Consider the following 23994-nt stretch of genomic DNA (forward strand, 5'->3'; position numbering starts at 1 on the left):
AAACATGAATGACCAAGATAAAACATCTCCAAAATGAGTATCTCATAGTTGTATTCCCTGAGGAAAGCAAGTTAATGATACACAAAAAGTTATTTTAAAATAGCAATTACAAAGATGTCAAAGGAACTCAAGGAGGATATGAATAAATACCAAAATGAAGACCGAAAACAACTGAAAGGAACAAAGGAAGATGTTCAACATATGAAAATAGAATTAAAACCAAAAAGAATTTCTGAAGAAAAGAAAAAAGGAAACAAAATTATTAAACACTAGTTTATTCTCACTAAAGATTTCTTTTTACCAAGGATTTCTTTTTAGGCTGGTGGAGTGCACAAGGCACATTTCATTGAAGATACAGGATCAAGTACTCAGCAAAACTTAATTAAAAGATCAATCGATGTAATCTCTGGGGCAGATTATCAGTCTGAAAAAGAAAGGCATTTGCTTAGGAAAAGCAACTGTGTATGGTCATGTAAAATTTACATATGCTAATGAGAATTAGAAATATATTTTTAAATGTCAACAGTGCAAACCATTTACATATACAAACATATAATCCGAAGACTTGGGAGGAAAGGCAGAGGGAGCCCATGTTCAAGGTCAGCAAGAGCTACTTAATGAGACCCATAAAAATAAATCTATAATACAGATAAGAGTCTATACTGTCCTTGGGGCTTGAGAGATCTCTCTGTGATTAAAAACATTTACTGCCCCAGAGAGGACCCAGATTTGAGTCCCAGTATCCATATGGAGGCTCATAATTTAATGCTAGTCGCAAGGGATTTGACACCCTCTTCTGACCTCTGAGAGCAACAGGCATGCCTGTGGTGCAGACATACATATATGCAGGGAAACACACAAATCTTGAAATGATTTAAAGAAAGCACGTTGCCCTTATTAGAAAGCACAAGTGGGACTGCTGAGCTGGCTCAGTGGATAAAGCATTTGTTGGCAAACCATACACCTTGAATTTGATCCCTGGGACACACATGGAAGGAATAACCAACTCCTATGCGTTCTTTTATGACCTCCAGCATGTGTCATGGTACTTGAGCACACTCACACACACAGAAATAACTGATAAGAATACATGCACACATACATGCATAAGTAAACACATGAAGTGGTAACTGATAAATAAGAGAAATGACATGAAGTGTACTGAGGAATGCCAAGAAGTGCTTGGAGCAGTGAGATTGAGAACTATGGTTGGTCACTCATTCTGCTCACGTATTTCCCACTGTAGGGAACGTTATTACCTGGCAGCACTCAGACCAGACAGTGCCTTTGACTAGGGTCTACACTTACGCCGCTGCCTGCAGGAGACAGCACAACCCCACCACCACTTCCTCCCGCTGCCATGCCGCCTGCGAGCTGCACAGTGCATTTTCCTACCTAGTTCCTCTGCAGTTGTACCCCTGCTCAAGAGGAGCAGTTCAGAAAACCCTGACTTCCACATGGAGCGCTTCCTCACCTCTCCCCTTGAGTCCATAAACTAGAAGGAACGGGGAATCGCCTGCTTGTGGATGTGGGAGGGGCCATAGTCCCTTATTGTCTACACCTAGGGTTGTACCAATCAGAAATTCCTATAGAACACGTGACCCCCACAAAAAACTCTTCCAAATCAATAGACCCTAGGTCTCAAAACAGGGAGGTTATCTGCCATAACAGAACACTAGCCACCACCTGCATCCCGTCTGCTACTGTAAGAAGACCCCACTGTACTGCCAAGTACCACCTTTCCGATTCCTGAACTTGAAGGTATCCACCACGTTCCCACCCGGTCCACACAGAGATAGGAAACTTTGCAGCCTGCCGATCATAAGGAGCCCTCTTGTCCTCCCGATCACCGGCGAGAGCTGCTTCCCTTTGCAGACCGCCTCATCCCCCATTTTAAGGATAAAACAGTGACATGAGGGATGTAACATCACTGCCCGATATCCACGGGCTTCTCCAGTCCCTCGGTTGTCCTCTCTTCCAGCCCCAGTATCCTGAACTCCCAGCTCTTCACCTCAGAAACCACATCTGTCTTGAGCGGAAACTCAAGCTCAGAGCGCTCCCACGCATCCTTGAAGGGATGACTCGACAGGTATGGCCACAATTAAAGCTTTTTGCACTCTCTGTTTCCATACACACAGAGTAGACTGAGAAGAAATTGATTTAATGCTCAGGGCAAAGTCAGAAGACAAGGACCAAAAACAACCGCCGCAGTGCAAGATGCAGCTCCGGGTTCTTAGTCTCACAATAAACTTTCACTTATTTTGAAAATCATCAAGAAGTTTGCAAAGAAGTTATTCACTTCTTATTTTATTTTTCTGATCTAAACACATAGCTTTATATTTTAAGCTGTGTGAGGACATTAGAAATACTTTTGAAATGTTACATTATAATTCCAGGGCTAGGGATGGGGCTCAGGGGCAGAGTTCTTTCCTGCCAAGTATGAGGTTCGGGTTTCACTCCTAGCATAGTAAAAATGAACAAAACCAATTATTACTGTAAAAGCCATTTATTTGGCTTATGTAAGTGCTGTGACTTCACCCCTGTGACATTTCACCCTGTTACTGAGAAGGCGCTCTCTACCAGCTACAGTAACTTACCAACAACTGTCAGCCGAATGGTCCTCTTGGCAGTACCAAGGGCATGGGAAACTCCACACTGGTAAGTGCCAGCGTCAGAGAGCTGAACATTAGTTATGTTTATGGATGCGTCACCAGACCTGATGTTATTACTTGTAAATTGGACACGTTCTTTCATATCTTCATAGAAGTTGTTGTAAATCTTGTCTGCTAAATATACAATAAACTAAAACAAACAAAAAAACAAAAAAAAAAAAAAAACCCAAAAAACATAAATATGGGCTGAGGAGATGGCTCAGTGGTTAGAAGCATGCAGTTCTCTTCCAGGGGACCCAAGATGAGGTCTTAGCACACATAAGGCAGTTCACAATGGCCTGTAACTTTCAGATACATGGGATTTAATGTTCTCTTCTGACCTCCACAGACACTAGACACGTATGCAGAGCACAGATGTATATGTAGGCAAAAGACTCAAATGCGATAAAAAAAATAAATCTAGAAAAAATTTTTTTCATTAAAGATACACATACATTATGTCACCACAAAATTAAAAAAAAAAAAAAAAACAAGAAAGAAATAGAAATAGAAATAAAGAGAAAGTAAAGAGCTGTCGAACTGGCTCAGACAACAGAATGTCTGACAGTCAAGCACAAAGGCTGGCGCAGGTGTGAGGCACTCGCCTCTAATCCCCACAATCGGAGGCCGGAGGAGAGGGCCGGACCACTTGGAATCAAAGGAACGGCCATACCGCTGCTGGTAACTGAACCCAGGTCCTCTGGGAAAGCTGCCAGCACTTCTAAGTGCTGAGCCAAATTTTTGGCCTCCAGACTCCCATTTGGAATGGACACCCCGGTTTCAGTGTGATTAAATAATTTCTGATAATTAGATACCACAGCCCTGTACTAGAGAGAGGGTTGGCCAGACTGGACAGGTCCACACACCGTTCATTCATGTATATTCCTGTCTCCCAGCTGCATCAGAGGGTGTAGTAATAAGCCAAGTAAAAACAAAAACAGACTACCCTTTGCCCCCACAAAAGACTGATTATAGTTTATCTGTTTTTGTTTAAAAAGGACAGTGCTTGGCAGCACAAATACTTAAAACAAAACAAAACAAAAAAAAAAAAAAAAAAAAAGAACAGATTCCTTTGGAAGCAAGGCATGAAGGGACACACCTATAGTTCCAGTAACTAGAGAGGCTGAAGCTTGATCATGACAAATATACAGGACATAGAACACACACTACACACACACACACACACACACCCTTCTTGCCCAGCCTGCTCATCCACAACATCCTCATGTCTCCTGAAGCCTTCAAGACATCTAATGACCTTACTTCTTCTGAAATCATAGGTTATTCTATCCATGTTCACAGGCCTGGGCAGTGAGGCTTTGGACACAACACCATAGCTGCCTAGTGTGAGCAGGCACAGGGGGCACTCACCATGTGGTTCACCACCTCATTTTGAGGTCCAGTCAGCTGTATCCAGTCAATGAAGAGTGGTCCACGGTCAAGGCTAGGAGTAAACATGCAGGGCAGATGGACAGTTTCCCCTTGGGCTTTCTGAATTGTCTGTTCTGGAGTAGTGATGCTCACACTCCCAGTGAGATCTAGAGAGAGAGAGAGAGAGAGAGAGAGAGAGAGAGAGAGAGAGAGAGAGAGAGAGAGAGAGAGAGAGAGAGAGAGAGAGAGAGAGGGCACTGAGCATCTGCTGTCGCTCACTGCCTGGCTCCAGGCTGAAGCCACTCAGGATGGGGAGATGGTGAGACCTGGAACTAGAAGGATGCAGATCCCACCTGGGATGCCCAGGTTAGTTCATGCCTTCATGAAGTGGAGTGACTATGGGCATTTCCTCATCCTAAGTTATCTCCTTAGAGCACCATCACCTTCCTGCATTATGCAGACATGAGCTTCCAGCAGGAAGCTCTTGCTCTTCCCAGCAGGCACAGACAAGTGAACTTAGCTAGAGCCTTGGGGATCAGCCTTGTCTGCAAATGCAAGGCCAACCTGACCCAGGCTAGCCGCAGGACCACTCTAGCACTGCACACAGAGGCTAGAAGAAGGTATAGATCCCTGCGATTGGAGCGGCAGATAACTGTGAGTATCCATGGAACCCCTCAGGACTCCTATCCCAACCTCCTGTTGACCAGATCTTACTAATTGTGGAACTAAACCTGGAGAGCCATGGCAAAGTTAGCAGAGAGGAGAAGCAGCATTGTGGGGTGGCTTCGATCCTGTCTGCTCACACAGACAGTAGCAGATTTGGAAAGAGTCGCCAGAAACTGCAGTCTTTGGTACAAGCTCCACAAAAGAGAACAAGGTTTCTATCCTTTTATGACTTAATTCTCTCCTGAACATTGCATAACCCGATACTAAACAAGGAAAGGTGTTCCGAGAATGAAAGAGGGGGTAGGAGTAAGAAACTACTTCTGCTATGCACTTCTCAGTATAGAACCAAAGGTCACATGAAACACAAGCACCGCGTTCCCCCACCCCCAATTATTAATCCCATTATAAGAATCTCAATCAGAACAGCCTACAAGGTCTTCCAGAGAAGACATGTTTGCAGAAAACCTGCATGTGGTCAAGCCAGCCAGAATCCCAGGATGGATGGGCTTGGAATTTAGAAGTTTGTACATCTGAGGAACTGTTGGTTTCTCAGGAGAGACTTTTCCTCCAGGATAGAGGCCCTGAGAGCCTGTCCCTACGGCAGGAGATGAGCCTCATCCCACACACAGAAGGCAGCACTGAGTAGGGAAGAGGGGGGCAGACAAAGAGAGGGAGAAAAAAAGGAAGAGGGAACTGGGGGTAGATTTGATGAAAATACATTATATACATATAGGATATTCTTGAACAAAAATCCCTTCACTTGTTTTTATTTATTTATTCATTTATTTATTTGTGAATTTTAAAAGTTTGCCATGGTCTGGGGATGGTGCTGAATGCCCTTAACCCCAGCACTTGAGAGGCAAATGCAGGTTTATCTCTGTGAATCTGAGGCCATCATGGTTTACACAGAAAGATCCAGGCCACCCAAAAATGCAAAGTGGGAGCCTGCCTTAAAACCAAGTGGCTGGAGTGATGGCTCAGCAGCAAAGAACATTGGCCACACTTCTGGAATACCCTGGTTCCATTCACAGTACCCACACGGTAGCTCACAACCATCTGTAACTTTAGTTCCAGGGGATCCATCACCCTTTTCTGGCTTCCAGACATACATAATACATACATACATACATACATACATACATACATACATACATACATACATACCAAGATTCATATGCTTAAAATAAAATGACAAAAAAAATGAGAACAGAAAGAAAATGAAGCAAAAACAACATTGCTTCTTTTCTTTTGGGAAAAAAAAAGTTCACTTTGTTTCATACAGTGTGAGGTTGTTAGAAATACCTCCAAAGTTTAAAATTGTTATTCCAGGGCTAGGTGTATGGTTCAGTGTCAGAACCTTTCCTAGTAAGCATGAGCCCTGGGCTTCTCCCCAGAAGCATATATATGTATGTATGTATGTATATATATATATATATACACACATATACACACACACATATATATAATTATTTCTCCAGACTCAAAGCTTTGTCTTATAAATTACTGTGACATGTGCGTTGAGCACTTACCCTGATTCTAAGACACTCATCTACCAACAGAAACTTACGGGTGACAGCCAGCTGGAAGTTCCTGTTCACGACGCCAGGGTATTTTTTCACCTTGCACTGATAGGTGCCGGCGTCTGAGAGCTGGACATTTGTTATATTTATAGATGCATCACCAGACCTGACGTCATTACTGGTAAAATACACTCGTCCTTTTAGATCTGGATAGACATTGTCATGAATTTTGTCTGCAGAATATAAAATCACCTAAAAGAAATCAAAGAAGAAAAAACTAAACCAAAAACCAAACATGGGCTGTACTTGTGGAGCATGTGTGTGGTTATCTGCTGTAGTGGTCTGAATAGAAATGCCCCACCCCCCACCCCCATAGACTCGTGTGTATGAAAGCTTGGTCCATAGGGCAGGTGACACTCTAAGGAAAAGCATGTCATGGTGAAGGTGGGCTTTGAGGTCTCCTATGCTCAAGCTATGCCCAGTGTAGTATATAATCTCTTCCTGCTGCCTGTGGATCAAGATGTAGAACTCTCAGCTCCTTCTCCAGCATCATGCCTGCCTGCCCGCTGCCATGTTTCTTACCATGACAATAATGAGATAAATCTTTGAGACTGTAGCCCAGATCCAATTTAATGGTTTCCTTTACAAGAGTTGCTGTGGTCGGGGGGTGTCATCACAGTAATAAAGCCCTATGAGGGCACTGAGGAGAGAAAAGACTACTGGGTCCTTTGAGACTGGGTTTCTCACTGAACCTGGATCTGGCCTACCACCCAAAATGGCTCAGTCATGCTCCTGCCTCTGCCCTTTGAAAAGTTGGAGCTAATGGCATGAATTACCACACACAACTGTTTCTGTGTAGGCCAGGGCTTATGTTACAGTTCCTTGTCCTTCCTCATGATCCATCTCTCCAGCCCAAGGTTGATTTCTTAGATAAAACGTGTCAGATGAGGTAAAGCAAAACATGGAAGGACCCTCTAAAAGGCAAGTGTGTCACAGGTTCACTTTTAATAGAAAACCTTCTAGAACAATGCTCTACCTGATTTCTATAATTTAACACTGACGTTTTACAGACCTAAAATTTTTGCTTGTTCATTGTTTCTTATGGGGCCTTCCTATGTAGTTCAGGCTGCCCTGGAACTTGCTATGTAGCCCATGCTAGCCTTTGACTCTCCTCTCAATCCCCCTGCCTCACCGCACCTACATGGCAAAGGAGTGCAAGCATGTGCCGGCATGCTCAGCTTTTTTTTTTTTTTTTTTTTTTTTTAAGAAATTTGTTATATGGAAGATTTAACTTGAAATGAGGAAAACAGACTGATGATGCCCACCATTCTCTGTACGTTGAACTCCACTTTGCTGGCTTTAGGAGCCTCACATATATTTTAAAATATAGCATGGCCAGGTGCGGTGATACACACTTGTAGATTAGCTGCCGGGAAGGGGAGGCGGAGATACTGGAGGGCTATTGGGCCCTGGACTTTGAGACCAGACTGGACAGCACAGTGAAATGAAAGGGGACAAAAGTAACAAAGGCAGAGGACACTGATTCTAAGTTATGACAGAGTCTCTAGTGACACTGGCATACACACAATGTATGTCACCCTCGTTGCCCAGCCTGCTCAGCACACCCGTCTTGTTTCTTGTCTCCCATTACACACTTTCAGAACATCTACAACATCCTCTTGGCCTCTGAAGCCTTCACCATTCTTCTTCTGAAATCAAAGGTCATTGTTCTCAGGCCTAGGCACTGGGGCATCTGCCGTGACGCACCATACCTACCTAGTCAGAGTGAGCAGACGCAGGGCACACTCACCACACGGTCCATCGCCTCATTGTTAGGTCCCGAGAGCCGAAGCCACTGGATGTCCAGTGGTCCTTGGTCTCTGATAAAGGTGAACATGCAGGGCAGATGGACAGTTTCCCCTCGGGCTTCCTGAATTGCCTGCTCTGGAGTAGTGATGCTCACACTCCCAATGAGATCTGGAGAGAGAGGAGGGGGTGGTGCATGGCACTGAGCATTTATCTGCTGTCACTCACTTCCTGGCTCCAGGCAGAAGCCACTCAGGAGACAGGGTGGGGAGATGTGGGTGAGACCTGGGCCTAGAAGAGCAGGAAGCTCTTGCTCTTCCCAGCAGGCACAAACAAGTGAACTTAGCTAGAGCCCTAGAAGTCAGCCTTGTCTGCAAATGCAAGGCCAACCTGATTCCTGCTAACCACAGGGCTACAGGTTACATTATAATTCTAGTGCTAGGGGTGGGGCTCAGAGGCAGAGCTCTTTCCTAGCAAGCATGAGGCCCAGCCTTCACTCCTAGCATAGTGAAAATGAGCAAATTCAATTTTTGCTGTAAAGGCCAAGTTTGTCTTACATAAGCATTGTGACTTCAGCACTGTGACTTCTCACCCTGTTACTGAGAAGCTGCTCTCTACAAACTACAATGACTTACCAACAACTGTCAGCCGAATGGTTGTCTGGGCAACACCAGGGGCTTTTTTCACTCTGCACTGGTAGGTGCCACTGTCTGCAGACCGAATATTTCTTATTTTTATAGATGCGTCACCAGACACGATGTCATTACTTGTAAAATTCACTCGTCCTTTCAGATCTTGATAGAAGTCAGAAAAAATTTTATCTACAGTATACAAAATAATCTGAAGGAAAAAAAAAAACAGAAGAGAAAATAGCCCAAACAGAAAAATATAAATGAAAACCCATTTCATTACAGCTCTGTACATATTATGCTGCCATAGAATCAAAATTAGAAAGATGGAAGGAAGGAAGGAAGGAAGGAAGGAAGGAAGGGAGAGAGAGAGTAAGGGAGGGAGGAAGGGCCTAGGAAGGGTAGGAGGGAGACAGAGAGGAAGGGTCCCAGGGGAAGGGAAGGAGGGAGGGATGAAGGACAGACAGGGAGGAGTGGAGAGAGGGGGGAGGGTTTGCAGGTTGAGAAAACCTACAATATTTAAAGCACAAGATGACAATGTGGAAATGCACCCACGTGACTCCTGCTGCAGCCCCACACCCCCATTTCCAATAAATAGCAGAGCCTGAGAGTAAGTGGTGTTTGGTGAGACTGGACAGGAACACATGCACGTCCATTCCTTCTGCTCCTGTCTTTCAGCTGCCTCAGAGGCTGCAGCCCATCACCAGGGAGAAACAAGAGTGTGCCTCCCCTTTGCTTCCGAAGAAGGCTGATCATAATTTCCCTGTGCGAGCTAATAAAAACACAGGTTTCTTTCTTGATACAAAATTGGAAACCAGGCATCATGGGACACACCTGTAGTTCCAGTAAGTAGGAATACTGAGGAATGATCATGAGTTCAAGGCCAACCTGAACCTCCAGGCCAGCAGCAAGCTCCAGGCCAGCTAGAACTCTAGAGTGATTCGCAGTCCTAAGAAACTAAAATTAAAAAATAACACTACAGAGCTTTTGGCTGCTCTTTGAGGGGATCCAGACTCAGTGCGCAGCACCCATGTGGCAGCTCACGGCTATCTGTTCCTCCAGTTCCTCTGGGTCCAGGGCCCTCTCTGGCCTCTGTAGGCAGTGCATACAACAACCATGTATGTATAATAAATAAATAAACCTTAAAAGTACTACTTAGGCAGTTACAATTCATAAGTGCTAATAAAAAAAAATAGCAGAGCAACTGCTTTAGATAGTTTAAAAACCTACAAACAGAAAACCCAACATCTCCCAGAACTTACACGTCTAAAGCATGACCCCAATGCCAACGGCATTTCAGGCTTTCCCTGTTACAGGCATGGAGGGTCACATCTAAAGACAGATTTAGAAGGCAACAGACCCTGTGTTAAACTTGAGCTGGGAAAGAATTGTAATAATCTCCTTGATAATCTTTAAAGCCAATTTACCATGTCTTCTAATTTTCACATTGCTAGCAAAGTTCCTCACTGGAGACACATAAGACTTGTAACGGCAGCGCCTGCGTCCTAACCAGGAACGAACACCGCTGTGCCTTCCAGATGCATTTTCAATTAACTGTGGTGCTGAGCCTGCACCATCAGAGTCATTGGCATCTGGGAAGATGGCTTTCCAGGTGGGCTCTGTGGGAACCTACTGAGCAGAGGGGCAGGGCTCCTTGTCTGTGTCTCACACCCCTAGCTTGCAGATGCTCTCCCAGACCCCCTGGAGCTCCCCTCAGTATCTTCTCCAGCATCTTGGAAGCTAAGTACATAACAGATGAGGAGCCTAGGCTGGTTTCTCGCCACGCCTCTGAGTGTCAGCCAGGAGCACAGAAGATGTGTGCTCTTCACCTATGTCCACCCCGGCCTTCAACCATGTAGCCACCACATGAGAGTCTTGGATGTCGGTGGCAAGCCATGGATCTGTCGAGGGAGAGCAGGGAGTAGCAGAATCTGGGGTGGAAGCTGGTACTGAGGATTGTGGGAAAGGAAAAGTGGGGAGAACAAAGGGGACGGCAGCGTGGGTGAGTGCAGAGTTGGGTCCTACTTGTTATGCTTGGGAGAGAGTAGGGAGTTCCAGCAGCAGAGTACACAGAAGAAGTGCATTCTGGGAGAGGAAGACAAGCCATTCACAACCCTTGAAATGACCTCAGTTATCATCATGATGACATCATGGGCAAATTGCTGAAAACAACCAGCTGTCTGGCTGTCCTGGTTCATCACTGACTAGAGGAACATAACTTCTAGAGTTAAAATGACTATTTCTCTATGAACCACAAGTAAAAGCATTTCTTTCATGAAATATTTATTAGCTGACTCAAGAGATGGCTCAGTCCTTAAGGGTGTTTGCTGGTCATCCAGAGGATTCAAGTTCCAGTCTCAGTACCCATGTTGGAGGGCTCACAACAGCAGGTAACTCCAGCTCTAGGAGATACTGACTCATTGACCTCTGTGGAAACCCTTACCTGGGGCACATTTGCACTCCAAAATATATATATGCAATATATATTTATATTTTCATGTGCTTTCTTTCCCTGAGCTAATATAATTTAAATATCATTTTTATCATAAATACTGTATTTTCATTCATGGGCATGTGTGTGTTTGTGGGCCTATAGGTCTGCAGAGGTGAACAGACAGCAATGGGTTTCACTGAGATCACACTCCACCTTATTCCCTTAGGACAAGTGTTTTAGTTACTATTTCTGTGACAAAACACCATGACCCAAAGCAATCAGAGGAGAAAGGGTTTGATTGACTTCTGCTTCTTCATCATAATTGAAGGAAATCAGGAACTCACCAGGGTAGGGAGGGACCCAGAGGCCGGAGCTGCTGCAGAGGCCATGAAGGGGTGCAGATTGCTAACTTGCTCCTCATGGCTTGTCTAGCTTGCTTTCTTACAGAGCCCAGGACCACCATCAGAGAGATGGCACCACCCACAATGGGCTGGGCCTTCCCTCCATTGTTCACTAATTGAGAAAATGAGCTACAGGCTTCCTTACAGTCTGGTCTCTTGGAAGCATTTTCTTAATTGAGGTTCCCTCCTCTCCAGTGAATGACTGTAGCTTGTGTCAAGTTGACCTAAGAGTAGCCAGCTGAACCAGGGTCTCTCAGTGAACCAGCTGAGATAGAAACCAGCAGGCCTCCATGGTCCTCTTGTCTCTTGCCCGGGGCCCAGCGCTGCTGTTGCAGGCAAAAATTTCTACACAAAGCTTTCTACAGGAGTGCTCAAGTTCTTAGGTCTGCATAGCAACTACTCTTATGTCCAACACTGCTTAGTTTTTAAGGTAAAGGTGTCGAGTGGAGCTGATATAAAGCATTCCGAATAAAATATAAAAAACACTACATGACATGGGGTCATTGGGTGTGTCTCCTCCTAGGTACTACTGTCTTTGGCTTTCCAGTATTCTTTATTTGGCTCTGATCACTTTGATTAGAAAAACTTCTTATGGTGGTTTGAATATGTTTGGCCCATAGGTAGTGGTACTGTTAGTAAGGGGTGGCCTTGATGGAGGGAGTGTGTGTCTGTGAGATTGGGCTTTGGAGGTCTCCCTGATGCTTAGGCTCTTCCAGTTGTGGAAGAGAGCTTCCTCTAGCTGCCTGAGGATCCCAGTCTCTCCTGGTCGCCTTCGAATCAAGATGCAGAACTCTCAGCCTCTTCTCCTGAACCATGCCTGTCTGGATGCTGCTACGTTTCTGCCTTGGTGATAATGGACTAAACCTCTATGTTTGCCTTTATGAGAGTTGTCTTGGTCATGGTATCTCTTCATAGCAATGGAAACCCTAACTAAGATTCATCTACAACAATATTTCACATGATTTCTACAGTTTAACACATACTTTTATAGACTTTAAGGTTTTCTTCATTTTTATCTGCTTACTTGCTATTACTGTGCAGCCCAGGCTGGCCTCAGACTCTCCATCCCACTGCCTCACCCTCCCTACATAGGAAAGGATTGCAGGCATGTTCCATCATGCTCAGCTTTTGTTCTGCTTTTTAAGAAACTGGTTGTATGAGAGATTTATCTGGGAATGAGGAAAATAGACTGTGAGAATATATAGGCTTATCCCACTGTGTACATCTCATGACCCCTTTGCTAGTTATAGGAGCCTCATATAAATCTTAAAATCCTACCAGGGCCAGGTGCAGTGCAGTATACTTGCAGACTGGATGCTGTGAAGGAAGGGTTGATGTGGAAGGATGACCAGGCTCTGGAATTTGCATCCAGGCTGAGCAACAAAGGCAGAGGACATTGATTCTAAATTCTGACAGGGTCTAGTGATTCTGGTTCATACACACTCCACACACACACACACACACACACACACACACACACACACACACACACACACCCTTGCTGCCCAACCTGCTCAGCACACCCCTCTTGTTCCTTGTCTCCTCTTACACACTTTCAAGTCCACATTTTCAGAACATCCACATCATCCTCTTGTCTCTTGAAGCCTACAAGACATCTGATGACCCTTCCTCTTCTGAAATCGAAGGTCATTCTATCCATGTTTACAGGCCTGGTCAGTGGGGCTTCTGGCCACACTACATAGTGAGAATGAGCAGGGAACACTCACCACATGGTCCATCGCCTCATTATTAGGTCCAGAAAGCCGAAGCCACTCAATGTCCATCGGCCCAAGGTCATCAGGGCTAAGGGTGAACATGCAGGGCAGGTGGACAATTTCTCCTCGGGCTTCCTGAATTGTCTGCTCTGGAGTAGTGATGCTCACACTCTCAGTAAGATCTGGAGAGAGAGAGAGAGAGAGAGAGAGAGAGAGAGATGGCACTGAGCATTTGCTGTCACTCACTGCCTGGCTCCAGGCTGAAGCACTCAGGATGGGGAGATGGTGAGACCTGGAACTAGAAGGATGCACATCCCACCTGGGATGCACAGGTTCGTGCCTTCATGAAGTGGAGAGACTATGGGCATTTCCTCATCCTAAGTTATCTCCTTAGAGCACCATCACCTTCCTGCATTATGCAGACATGAGCTTCCAGCAGGAAGCTCTTGCTCTTCCCAGCAGGCACAGACAAGTGAACTTAGCTAGAGCCTTGGCATCAGCCTTGTCTGCAAATGCAAGGCCAACCTGACTCAGCCGCAGGACCACAGCCTCCCTGGGGGCCCTGTGTGCAGTGCACATGAGGATAAGTCTTGATGTATTTTCTGCCAAATTATCTCTAATTCTAAATTTTTACGAAATTGGTTCCATAATTTTTATTGATACTTTGTTCTTGTGGCAGTGGTCCTGAGGACTTAAGCTAGAGTTTATTTATATTAGGCAAGCAGTCCACAGTGGGCGATATTCCTAGCCCTGGATGGTTAAAATTATTTCTGAGGAACAGGTTTTGATAAAGGTATTTTATAAAGAAACACTGAGAGGTTTATATTTCATCTACCTGTCTGTTTATCTACTATCTATCTTCTATCTATCTATCTATCTATCTATCTATCTATCTATCTATCTATCTATCTATGAATATATATAAATATATTCATATCTTAATTCAAAATACAAACTAGTGCTGGTGGGATGGCTCAGTAGGTAAAGGTGCTTGCCATTAAAGCCTGGTGACCTGAGTTTGATCCCGGGAAACTTCCAATGAAGGACAACACTAGCCCCTGAATGTTTGCCCTGTGACGTGTGTACGCCATCCGTCCTGCACACAATTCCTTAGTTACTTATTATTGCTGTTATTAGACACCATGACCAAGGCTACTAATAAAAGAAAGAGTTTATTGGGCTATGATTCCTGTCCATGGTGTTGGAGCAGAGGCACAGGGACAGGTGGTCAAAGAAAAGCTGGGAGCTAACATCTCTTTTTGAAAAATTATTTAATTTTATGCACATATGCCTACAGCATATGCATGCAGTGCCATTGAAAGCCAAAGAAGGTGTCAGAGTCCTTGAAACTGGGGTGACAGAGAGGTGTGAGCCATAATGTGGGTGCTGGGAACCAAATCCAAGTCCTCTGCAAGAGCAAGTGCTCTTGACCACTGAGGCATCTCTCCATTTTGACTCAAAGCCAGGAGGTAGAGAAACCACTGGAAATAGCACAAGTCGTTTGAAACCTTGAAACCTGCCCCCCTGTGATGCACTTCTTTCAACAAGGCCATAACTCATTGTCTTCCCCAAGTAGTTACCAACTGGGGACCAAGGGGGGCAGTCTCATTCAAACCACCATATACGGTAATAATAGACAACATGGAATTTTAAAGAATTCAAATTTAAAGCTGAGCCCAAGGACACATGTCTTCAATCCCAGCCCTAGGATGGGATTAAAGACAGGTGGATGTCTATGAGTCTGAGGCCAGCCTGGTCTACATGGTGAGTTCCAGGATAGCCGAGACTGTTTCAACACTCTCTACCCTCACCACACACACACACACACACACACACACACACACACACACAATTCAGAGGCTGCAGATATCCTGTGCCTCCTGGTGTGAAAGATGCAGCAATGCTCCCAGGCCCTTGCTGAGGAAAATTCTGGAAGCCAGCCAGGATGGAAGGATATCAAGTGAACTTCATCACTAATGCACTCCCTGGGTAAATAGTTTCTGTTGTTTCTAGTGTCTCAGTTTCTCCCTAAACTTAGATAAACTGCACTAGGGCAACCAACACACTCATCCCCACTTCCTGTGTTTATTCCTCTGCCTGTACTACCCATACGGCACTCACCCCTATAGTATTCACTCATATGGCACTCACCCCTATAGTATTCACCCATATGGCACTCACACCTATAGTACTCACTCATATGGCACTCACACCTATAGTACTCACCCATATGGCACTCACCCCTATAGTACTCACTCATATGGCACTCACCCCTATAGTACTCACCCATATGGCACTCACCCCTATAGTACTCACCCATATGGCACTCACACCTATAGTACTCACCCATATGGCACTCACACCTATAGTACTCACCCATATGGCACTCACACCTATAGTACTCACTCATATGGCACTCACACCTATAGTACTCACTCATATGGCACTCACACCTATAGTATTCACTCATATGGCACTCACACCTATAGTATTCACTCATATGGCACTCACACCTATAGTACTCACTCATATGGCACTCACCCCTATAGTATTCACTCATATGGCACTCACCCCTATAGTATTCACCCATATGGCACTCATCCCTATAGTACTCACTCATATGGCACTCACACCTATAGTACTCACTCATATGGCACTCACACCTATAGTACTCACTCATATGGCACTCACCCCTATAGTACTCACTCATATGGCACTCACACCTATAGTACTCACTCATATGGCACTCACCCCTATAGTATTCACTCATATGGCACTCACACCTATAGTATTCACTCATATGGCACTCACACCTATAATACTCACTCATATGGCACTCACACCTATAATACTCACTCATATGGCACTCACACCTATAGTATTCGCTCATATGGCACTCACACCTATAATACTCACTCATATGGCACTCACACCTATAGTACTCACTCATATGGCACTCACACCTATAGTACTCACTCATATGGCACTCACCCCTATAGTATTCACTTATATGGCACTCACACCTATAGTATTCACTCATATGGCACTCACACCTATAATACTCACTCATATGGCACTCACACCTATAGTACTCACTCATATGGCACTCACACCTATAGTATTCGCTCATATGGCACTCACACCTATAATACTCACTCATATGGCACTCACACCTATAGTACTCACTCATTTGGCACTCACACCTATAGTACTCACTCATATGGCACTCACCCCTATAGTACTCACTCATATGGCACTCACACCTATAGTACTCACTCATATGGCACTCACCCCTATAGTATTCACTCATATGGCACTCACACCTATAGTATTCACTCATATGGCACTCACACCTATAATACTCACTCATATGGCACTCACACCTATAGTACTCACTCATATGGCACTCACACCTATAGTATTCGCTCATATAGCACTCACACCTATAATACTCACTCATATGGCACTCACACCTATAGTACTCACTCATATGGCACTCACACCTATAGTATTCGCTCATATGGCACTCACACCTATAATACTCACTCATATGGCACTCACACCTATAGTACTCACTCATTTGGCACTCACACCTATAGTACTCACTCATATGGTGATAACTATAAGTACTTACCACATGGCATATCCTGATTTGCATTTACCTTTGTAACTGTTAAGGTGAAGCTCATGGGCTGAGTTTTATCCCAGCTCTTAGCTTTTGATGGTCATTTCTTCTTCCCAAACTACTTGTACCCTTGGGTTGTTGTGGATTGGTTCTAATGCTATTTGTGTTAATTTGGCCCTCCCGAATTCCATGGGAACCAGCACATGGGCCTATAAGACGCTGAGGTTCCCTGCCCCTAGTTGGGTTTGGTTGGTGAAATAAGGTGTCTGGTGGCCAATGGTTGGGCAGGGAGACAGAGACAGGACTTTAGATTTCCTGGGCAAGGGAGCAGGAGGGAGGAAGAATTTTTAGAATTGCCATGGCAGGGGTTAGGGGGTTGGAGGAGCAGAAAGATCAAGCCTGAGAGCTGCATGAAAGAAAGCAAACAATATGTAAAAATTGGAGTAAAGTGACCCCAGGGGCCCTTCCCCCGATTGGGTCTGGGTAGCAGAGATAGAATATAGATTTTAGGGAGTGATTCAGGAATATCTGAGGGGAGAGTGTGGTAGCCATGGGGAGGTTTGGAATGCCGAACCATTGTTCTGTTTAAGGTATATTAAAAGTAATGTAGGCTCCCCCCCCCCCAGTATGTGTGTGTGTGTGTGTGTGTGTGTGTGTGTGTTTGTGTGTGTGTGTCTGTCTGTCTGTCTGTCTTTTGGGAATGCAAGTCATTTTGGGTGGGTGTAGAGGAGGAACACACTTCCACCAGGGAGTTTAGAGCAGATTAGCAATTTACCACAACACTGGGTATATTTTTAAAATGTTTATCCTGGTGAAGCACCAATCATTAGCCTCTTAGGATAGGAGAAACTGTAGATTTCTCTGAGCCTGTTGTAACTGTTTTCATACTGAAGGGAGCTGGTACCTCAATGTACATTTGATCACTTATAAAAGTGATGAATGATGTCTTCCTAAGTTCAATTTCTGGAACAAGGAATGAGGATTTTGAAAAATCCATTAATTTATCAATCCATTAAAAATATCATTAATGCATAATATTCCAGAAGCAGCTCCTGAAAGTTCAGTGGCTTTCTTACAGATTACAGTCTATTGCCAGTATTTACCTTCTCCAGACACGAATACTTTGTTTCAAGAGAAGACTGAATTTCTAGGTATACTCCAGTTTGAAAAGTTTACCTAAAATGAATGAAGATATAGCCCCCATACATGAAGATACAACTACATAAATGAGTGTTAGTAAGATGGCTCAGTGGGTATAGGGGCTTGCCACCGACACTGACCACCATAAACACATCCCCAAACACATAAACATACCCCAAACCCATAAACAGATCTCCCAAACCCATAAACAGACCCCAAACTTATAAACAGGCCCCAAACCCATAATCAGACCCCAAACCCATAAACAGACCCCCAAACTTATAAACAGACCCCCAAACCCATAAACAGACCCCAAACCCATAAACAGACCCCAAACCCATAAACAGACCCCCAAACTTACAAACAGGCACCACACCCACGAACAGACCCCAAACCCATAAACAGATCCCAAACCCATGTGGTGGAAAAAGAGAACCAACTCCTGCAAGTTGTCCTCTGACTTTCACATGTGCACTGTAATAAACACATGCCCAACACACACACACACACACACACACACACACACACACAAATAGAATGCAAATATTAAAAACATGTGCATGTATGTGAGAACAGACATTTATCTAACTAACGATGAAAGCATCCTGGTTTCTAGGTACCATCACAGTTTTTATTTTGCAGACTCAAACAAAAATTTAATTGTCTCAGTTGAACATCTAAACAAGTAAAATCTCAAACCTTCCTGATTTATAAGCAGTTCTTACCCTACTTACATAGTCATCAGAAGAATATATATCTTTCATTCCTTCTTATTTGATACACAGGAATACTTTTATTTTAAAAACCCATCTTTGGCTGGATGTGTAGTTCAGTTGGGAGAATGCCTGAGTTCCACATCTTACACTGAATAAAACTAGGTGTAGTGGTACGGAGGCAGGGGGTTCACAAGTTTAAGGTCGCCTACAGCTAACCTAGCATGTTAGAGGTCAGCCTAGGATGAATGAATATATATATGCATATATATGGCACTGTTTTAAAATTAAACTAATTAACTATTTTTAGCACCCCTTTAAGAAGGGTCACACATAAGTTTAAAATTATCTGGAAAAATGGATGCCAGACTGTCCACACCAGTCTTCGAGAGATGAGAGTTTTAAAAAGATGACTTCACAGTTCTCTTTCTCAATGTCCATGAGAATTCTTTCTCGTACTGATATTGTATTAACCCAGTGTTATTCATGGAGCAAATCTGAGCAATATATAGTTTAAAGACTTATTTTATGTGTACGTTGTTTTGCTTGCATTATGTCTGTAACCATTTTCATGCACAGCCCATGAAGCCGAAGAGGGTGTTGGATCCCTTGAAACTGGAGCTAGGATGATTGTGAGCCACCATGCAGGTGGTGGGAAACAAATTCTGGAGGGAAGCTCCTTAAACAGAAAAATCCTTAAACAACTCAAAAAGCTCCAGGAAGTTCCTGAAACTGACCAGACTTGGTAGGCCCCTACCTCCCAGAGTAAGCAATAAAGTTGCCAAGAGTCACTTTCAGACACTTTTTTTCCATTAGAGAGCTTAAATTATCTAAGACTATATTAGTATAATGCTCTTCAAAGACATTTATTGCCCACCCATGTCTGCTCTAACATGCCAGAGTGATCCCAATAAACCTTGGGAAGGTGTTAACAGATCATTGATAAGAATGTCATCAGTTAGCATCTTAGACTGACACCATGTTGCTATTTACATTCCCACCATGTGTCTGAAGAAGGCTTCATGATCACTTTCTTTGGTTTTGGATCTACAAGAATTTATATAACAACTTCTGTTGCTATGGAAAAACATGAGACACTGACAAGCTGAGGTGAGCAGTAGCTACCACCATGGAGGAAAGTACCCTCATAGGGTGAGAGTGGGCCATGGCCTGATAGCAGATAATGCCCACCTACCTATTCTAATAGGCTTTATGATATACAGTGTGTCTTGAAAAGTATACATTTCCTGAAAAGAGTTTTCCTATTCACATAATTGACAGAATATTTTGGGGAACCCTAAAAGGAAGAGACAATAGCAAGGCTTTATTCTTTACCAGAACCCCTCTGACTGCCATTGGCAGTAATCTTGTGATCTCTTGGGTGGTTCAGAAACTCAGGACTCAGGTCCATCAGAAACAGATTCATGAGGTTGCCTTTTTAGTTCCTGGTTTTAGAAGATACTGGTTATGAGGGAGAAGTTTATTCCCAGTGGCCTTGGAACCTGGTGGAACCTGTTATGAATCACAGAAACGATGCTCAGACATGAGGCTCTTTATCTGAGAGAACAACAAAAGAAGATCAAAAGAGATGAGAGGTGTCAGAAGAGGAGAAAGGTACGATGAATCGTGACTGAACATGACCACAGACAAGTCCTCGATGTCCTACACCTGTACAGATTACATCCAGAAGGAAGAAATAAAAGGGACAGCAGTGACACAGATGAGTAAGCCACACTGGGAACCCTCGTGGGATGTTCTGTCTTTTTCTGGCTTTCTCTACTGTTTCTGTTCTAGAGCCGACTAGTTATCAAAGCCAGTCTTTCTGGTGACCAGTCCCTCTCCATTCCCACGGGCAGCATTGACTGCTCTCTCTGTGTTTTATCAGAATTAATTAGTAGGATCTCAAGGGCCAGGGATCAAAGGGGAGACCAGATTATACAGCATTTCCTCTATTCTAGGAAATTATTTACAGGTCCTACCCTCAAGGACTGGGATTTTACTTTCTCACAAAGACTGGATACTTATCATTGGAGGGTGTGTCTGGCCTTTTTCATACCGAACCCAAGTGTAAGCAGAGGGAGGTGCACAGAGAAAAGTGAAACAAATTCACTCCATAAGTCCAGAAATAACTCACCTGCTGCAGTAAAATGCACGAGTCAGAAAGCTGTGGGGTGGCAGCATTTGACAAAAGGAAAAGAACAGGAGGCAAAGTGTCCGGAACATAGCACAGATCTCCATAGAACCATGCAGAAGAATCAGCTACCACCCAGAGCCTGAACAAGCTTACCTCCCTGAGGAGGAAATCTGGGGGCTGCTGTACAGCTTTGTGGACCACAGACATTAAATCAGCACAGCCTGCATCATCAGACAGCAAAAGTATCAGGCAGAGCCAGCTTTGAAGATGTGCATTCTGCTCCATTTCCTGACCTGACCTTAGATGTCTTGGCTCATTTTATGATGATGCTCTGACCTGGACCCTAAAACATCTCTCAACTGTGTGCCGTTCTGTGTCCACTGACACCAGAACATGAAGCAGATTCTCATAGAGCCATGCAAATGAATAAATAGCAACTCAGGGTCTGAACACCAGTTATGTTTCAACTCCATTGCAGGTTTTTTGTTTGTTTTGTTTTTCTTGGGACAGAATCTCCAGGGTAGATTATTATTGTAAGTGACTTACGGCCTTCCTCATTTCTGCTTTAGATGACTCCAAACCATGTCCCCCACCTCCTCCCTCCCCTTCTCTCCCCGACTCCCCAAGAGAACATCAGTGTGTTCTCAAACCTAGCTTCACTGAAGATGAGCCATAGAAATAACAGGGGCTCCCTGTGTAGCCTAAGCTATCCACACATTCGCCATCCTCCTGCCTCATCTTAAGTGCTGGGATCACTGGCATGTATCACACACATGACTGGTCCTTGCATCTTAAAAATGCTTCCTACCCCAACACCCACCCACTGCAGCCCCGCTGCCAAAGAAGGCAAAGCAACACAATGTATTTGATGTATTCTTTAGGGATTACCAAGTTATTCTGTCTGGTTTTAAAAAAAAAATCAGCCAATAGGTTATGAACATGAAGCAGAGGCCAGAGCTCCCTTTTGTATTTTGTGGGTCTGTAAGAAACAGCACTACTTGCTTTTTTGTTAGTTAACAACCCTGGCTGTGGTTGGCCTCTAAGCCTAAGAATTTGTCCATTCAGTGGCTTTCTTTTAAGGTAGCCTGGATTATCCAAGGCTGAGTAGTTGGGTATCCAGTAAATTTAGAATTTCTGCCAGTCAGCCTGTACCTGACCAAGCATTTGAAGTCTCTGGACAGATGCTAAGGAGAGACTAAGCACAAGTTAACATGGGACAAGGCAGAAACGAATCAACCACGTGCTGCAGCCTGGGCGACATGCTCTGGGAAAAAAGCAAGAGGCTCCCCTACCTCCCCTCTCCTACCTACCTCAGAGTTCAGTCCCCAGCTCTTCCACCATGCACCACAGACAGCTAGCTCCCTTGCAGAGGCTTCCTCCACTCCGAGCTCCAGCTCCTGTCCTTGCCCATGTCCTCCCTGGTGGCCCCATAGAAGCAAAACTAAGGCTGGAGGCCTAATGGCCCTTACCTGTGACTCCACACAGGAACAGGAAGCCCAGCAGAAGCACCATGGTGGCTGTCCAGTGGGGCTGTAGCACCAGGAACACAGCTGTCACTCTGGGTCCCCAGCTTCCCTAGAAATCTACTGGCATCAGGATTTCCCATCTAACAGAGCAGGTGCACCTGGTCCCTGTGCCAGCTCCACCCCATGTAAGGTGGAACCTGGCACAGCTCTGGACTGAGGGAAACTCCCAGTGCTGCTTGAGCTGAGCTGTCTGAACTCACCTGTTCAGTAGCTGGGAGTTTAAGCTCCTTGCTCTCTCCTGGCCCCTGCCTTTTCTCCAGAAACTAGTTGCAAGCCATGCTCCTGCGCCATACAACTTGCACCACTAAAATGACCATGTAGGTATCTCCAGCCATCTTTTGTCCCACCACTCACTGCAGAGCCTGGTCCGGAGTTCTAGGGAGCAGGAGAACTGGGCCGCTGCATTAGCAATCTTCTTCCAGAGGCAGGTGAGCTAAGGTAGACTGCATGAGATGACTTTTCTCTAGTAAGGTCCTAAGCCTGCAGCTGGGACTTGGGGGTTTCTGTTGTTTTAAAGATTACTCCATTATTGAGATTTAAGAGTGGAGCTATGCAGGACCAGCTGAAGGTGTAAGGTGGGCTGTAGGATGGAGGTGTGAGGACTGGAAGTCCTTCCGGGTTAGGCTGGTCCCTCGAGGTCAATTATGTCATCCTGCTGTTTGTTCTGGGTTGCTCCCCCTGGACAGTGTCAAATTGGCTTCAGAGAAACTCAGGGTTCCACTGCGGAAGCAGCAGCTGTGGTACGGCTGATGGCCTGGCCACCATCTGTCTGAGCTAGTTAGAAATGGCTCTATAGTGTGGGGAGACAAACACAGGTTTCCTGCTTGGCACATGTCAAAGAATGAACATGATATCCTGGGCCTGGCTGTGGTGGTGGTACACAGAGTTCATCCCAGCACTGGGAGGCACAAGAAAGCAGATTTTTGTGTTCAGGGTCAGCCTGGTTTACACATCGAGTTCCAGGACAGCCAGGGCTACACAGAAAAAGCCTGTCTCAAGGAAAACAAGCAAAGAAACAAATAAAAACCCACCTTTTTGTTGGGCCAGAAAGAACAAGAGAAATTAATTAGATTAACTCAGCTGCAACACCGGCTACACATTGTTTATGTGGAGAACACTTTTATTCAAAGACAGGGACAGAGCCACAGTCTAATTTAACTTGGCAGAGTTCTGTCGACTTAAGGTAAGTCTGCATACAAATGGGAGGTGACAGACCCAGGGAACTACCTCTTAGCCAAGGAACAAGAACCCTCCCAGCTATGGGTGCAGCTCGAAGCATTTAGAATTTAAATCTTTACCTCATCACATTTTAGGAGGTAGAAAAAGTTCGAAGTTATTCACTGTCACTGTTGAATGAAGATCTTATGGTGTTTTCGTACTTGGGTGGAAGGAAACGTGAAAGATGTGGGGAAGGGGAAATCATCCAGGTGGTCTTGAGGTAGGTGCTCTAAGATATTGTGGATAAGATACTGCTTCAGAGAATCCTGGAGATTAGTGAAGTGGTATCCTCCCAAATCGGGTGGCTTAAAATTCCTTCAGGAGTAAACAATGGTCTACTCCAGTCTATCTATTAAGTAGGTAATAAGACTACATTATTCCAACTTCAGCTGGTGGTAACCCCTCAGCCTGTTGCTGTGAGGAAAGCATTTATCTTACACTTCCA

At 44.6% G+C, this 23994-nt stretch overlaps 1 protein-coding gene across 1 annotated transcript; it reads right to left on the minus strand.

Moving 5' to 3' along the window:
• Positions 1-1927: 1927 nt before the first annotated feature.
• LOC308434384 (coxsackievirus and adenovirus receptor homolog) lies at positions 1928-22317 on the minus strand (the record flags this gene model as incomplete). The annotated part of the gene is made up of 8 exons (XM_080934667.1): positions 1928-2068; positions 2602-2802; positions 4023-4189; positions 6256-6460; positions 8019-8185; positions 8650-8854; positions 13206-13375; positions 22275-22317. The coding sequence occupies 8 exons, from the start codon at positions 22315-22317 to the stop codon at positions 1928-1930; spliced, it is 1299 nt and encodes a 432-aa protein (XP_080790793.1).
• Between the last annotated feature and the right edge of the window lie 1677 nt (positions 22318-23994).

This window comes from Micromys minutus (genome assembly GCF_963924665.1).
Source record: "Micromys minutus genome assembly, chromosome: 21".
Classification (NCBI taxonomy): Eukaryota; Metazoa; Chordata; class Mammalia; order Rodentia; family Muridae; genus Micromys; species Micromys minutus.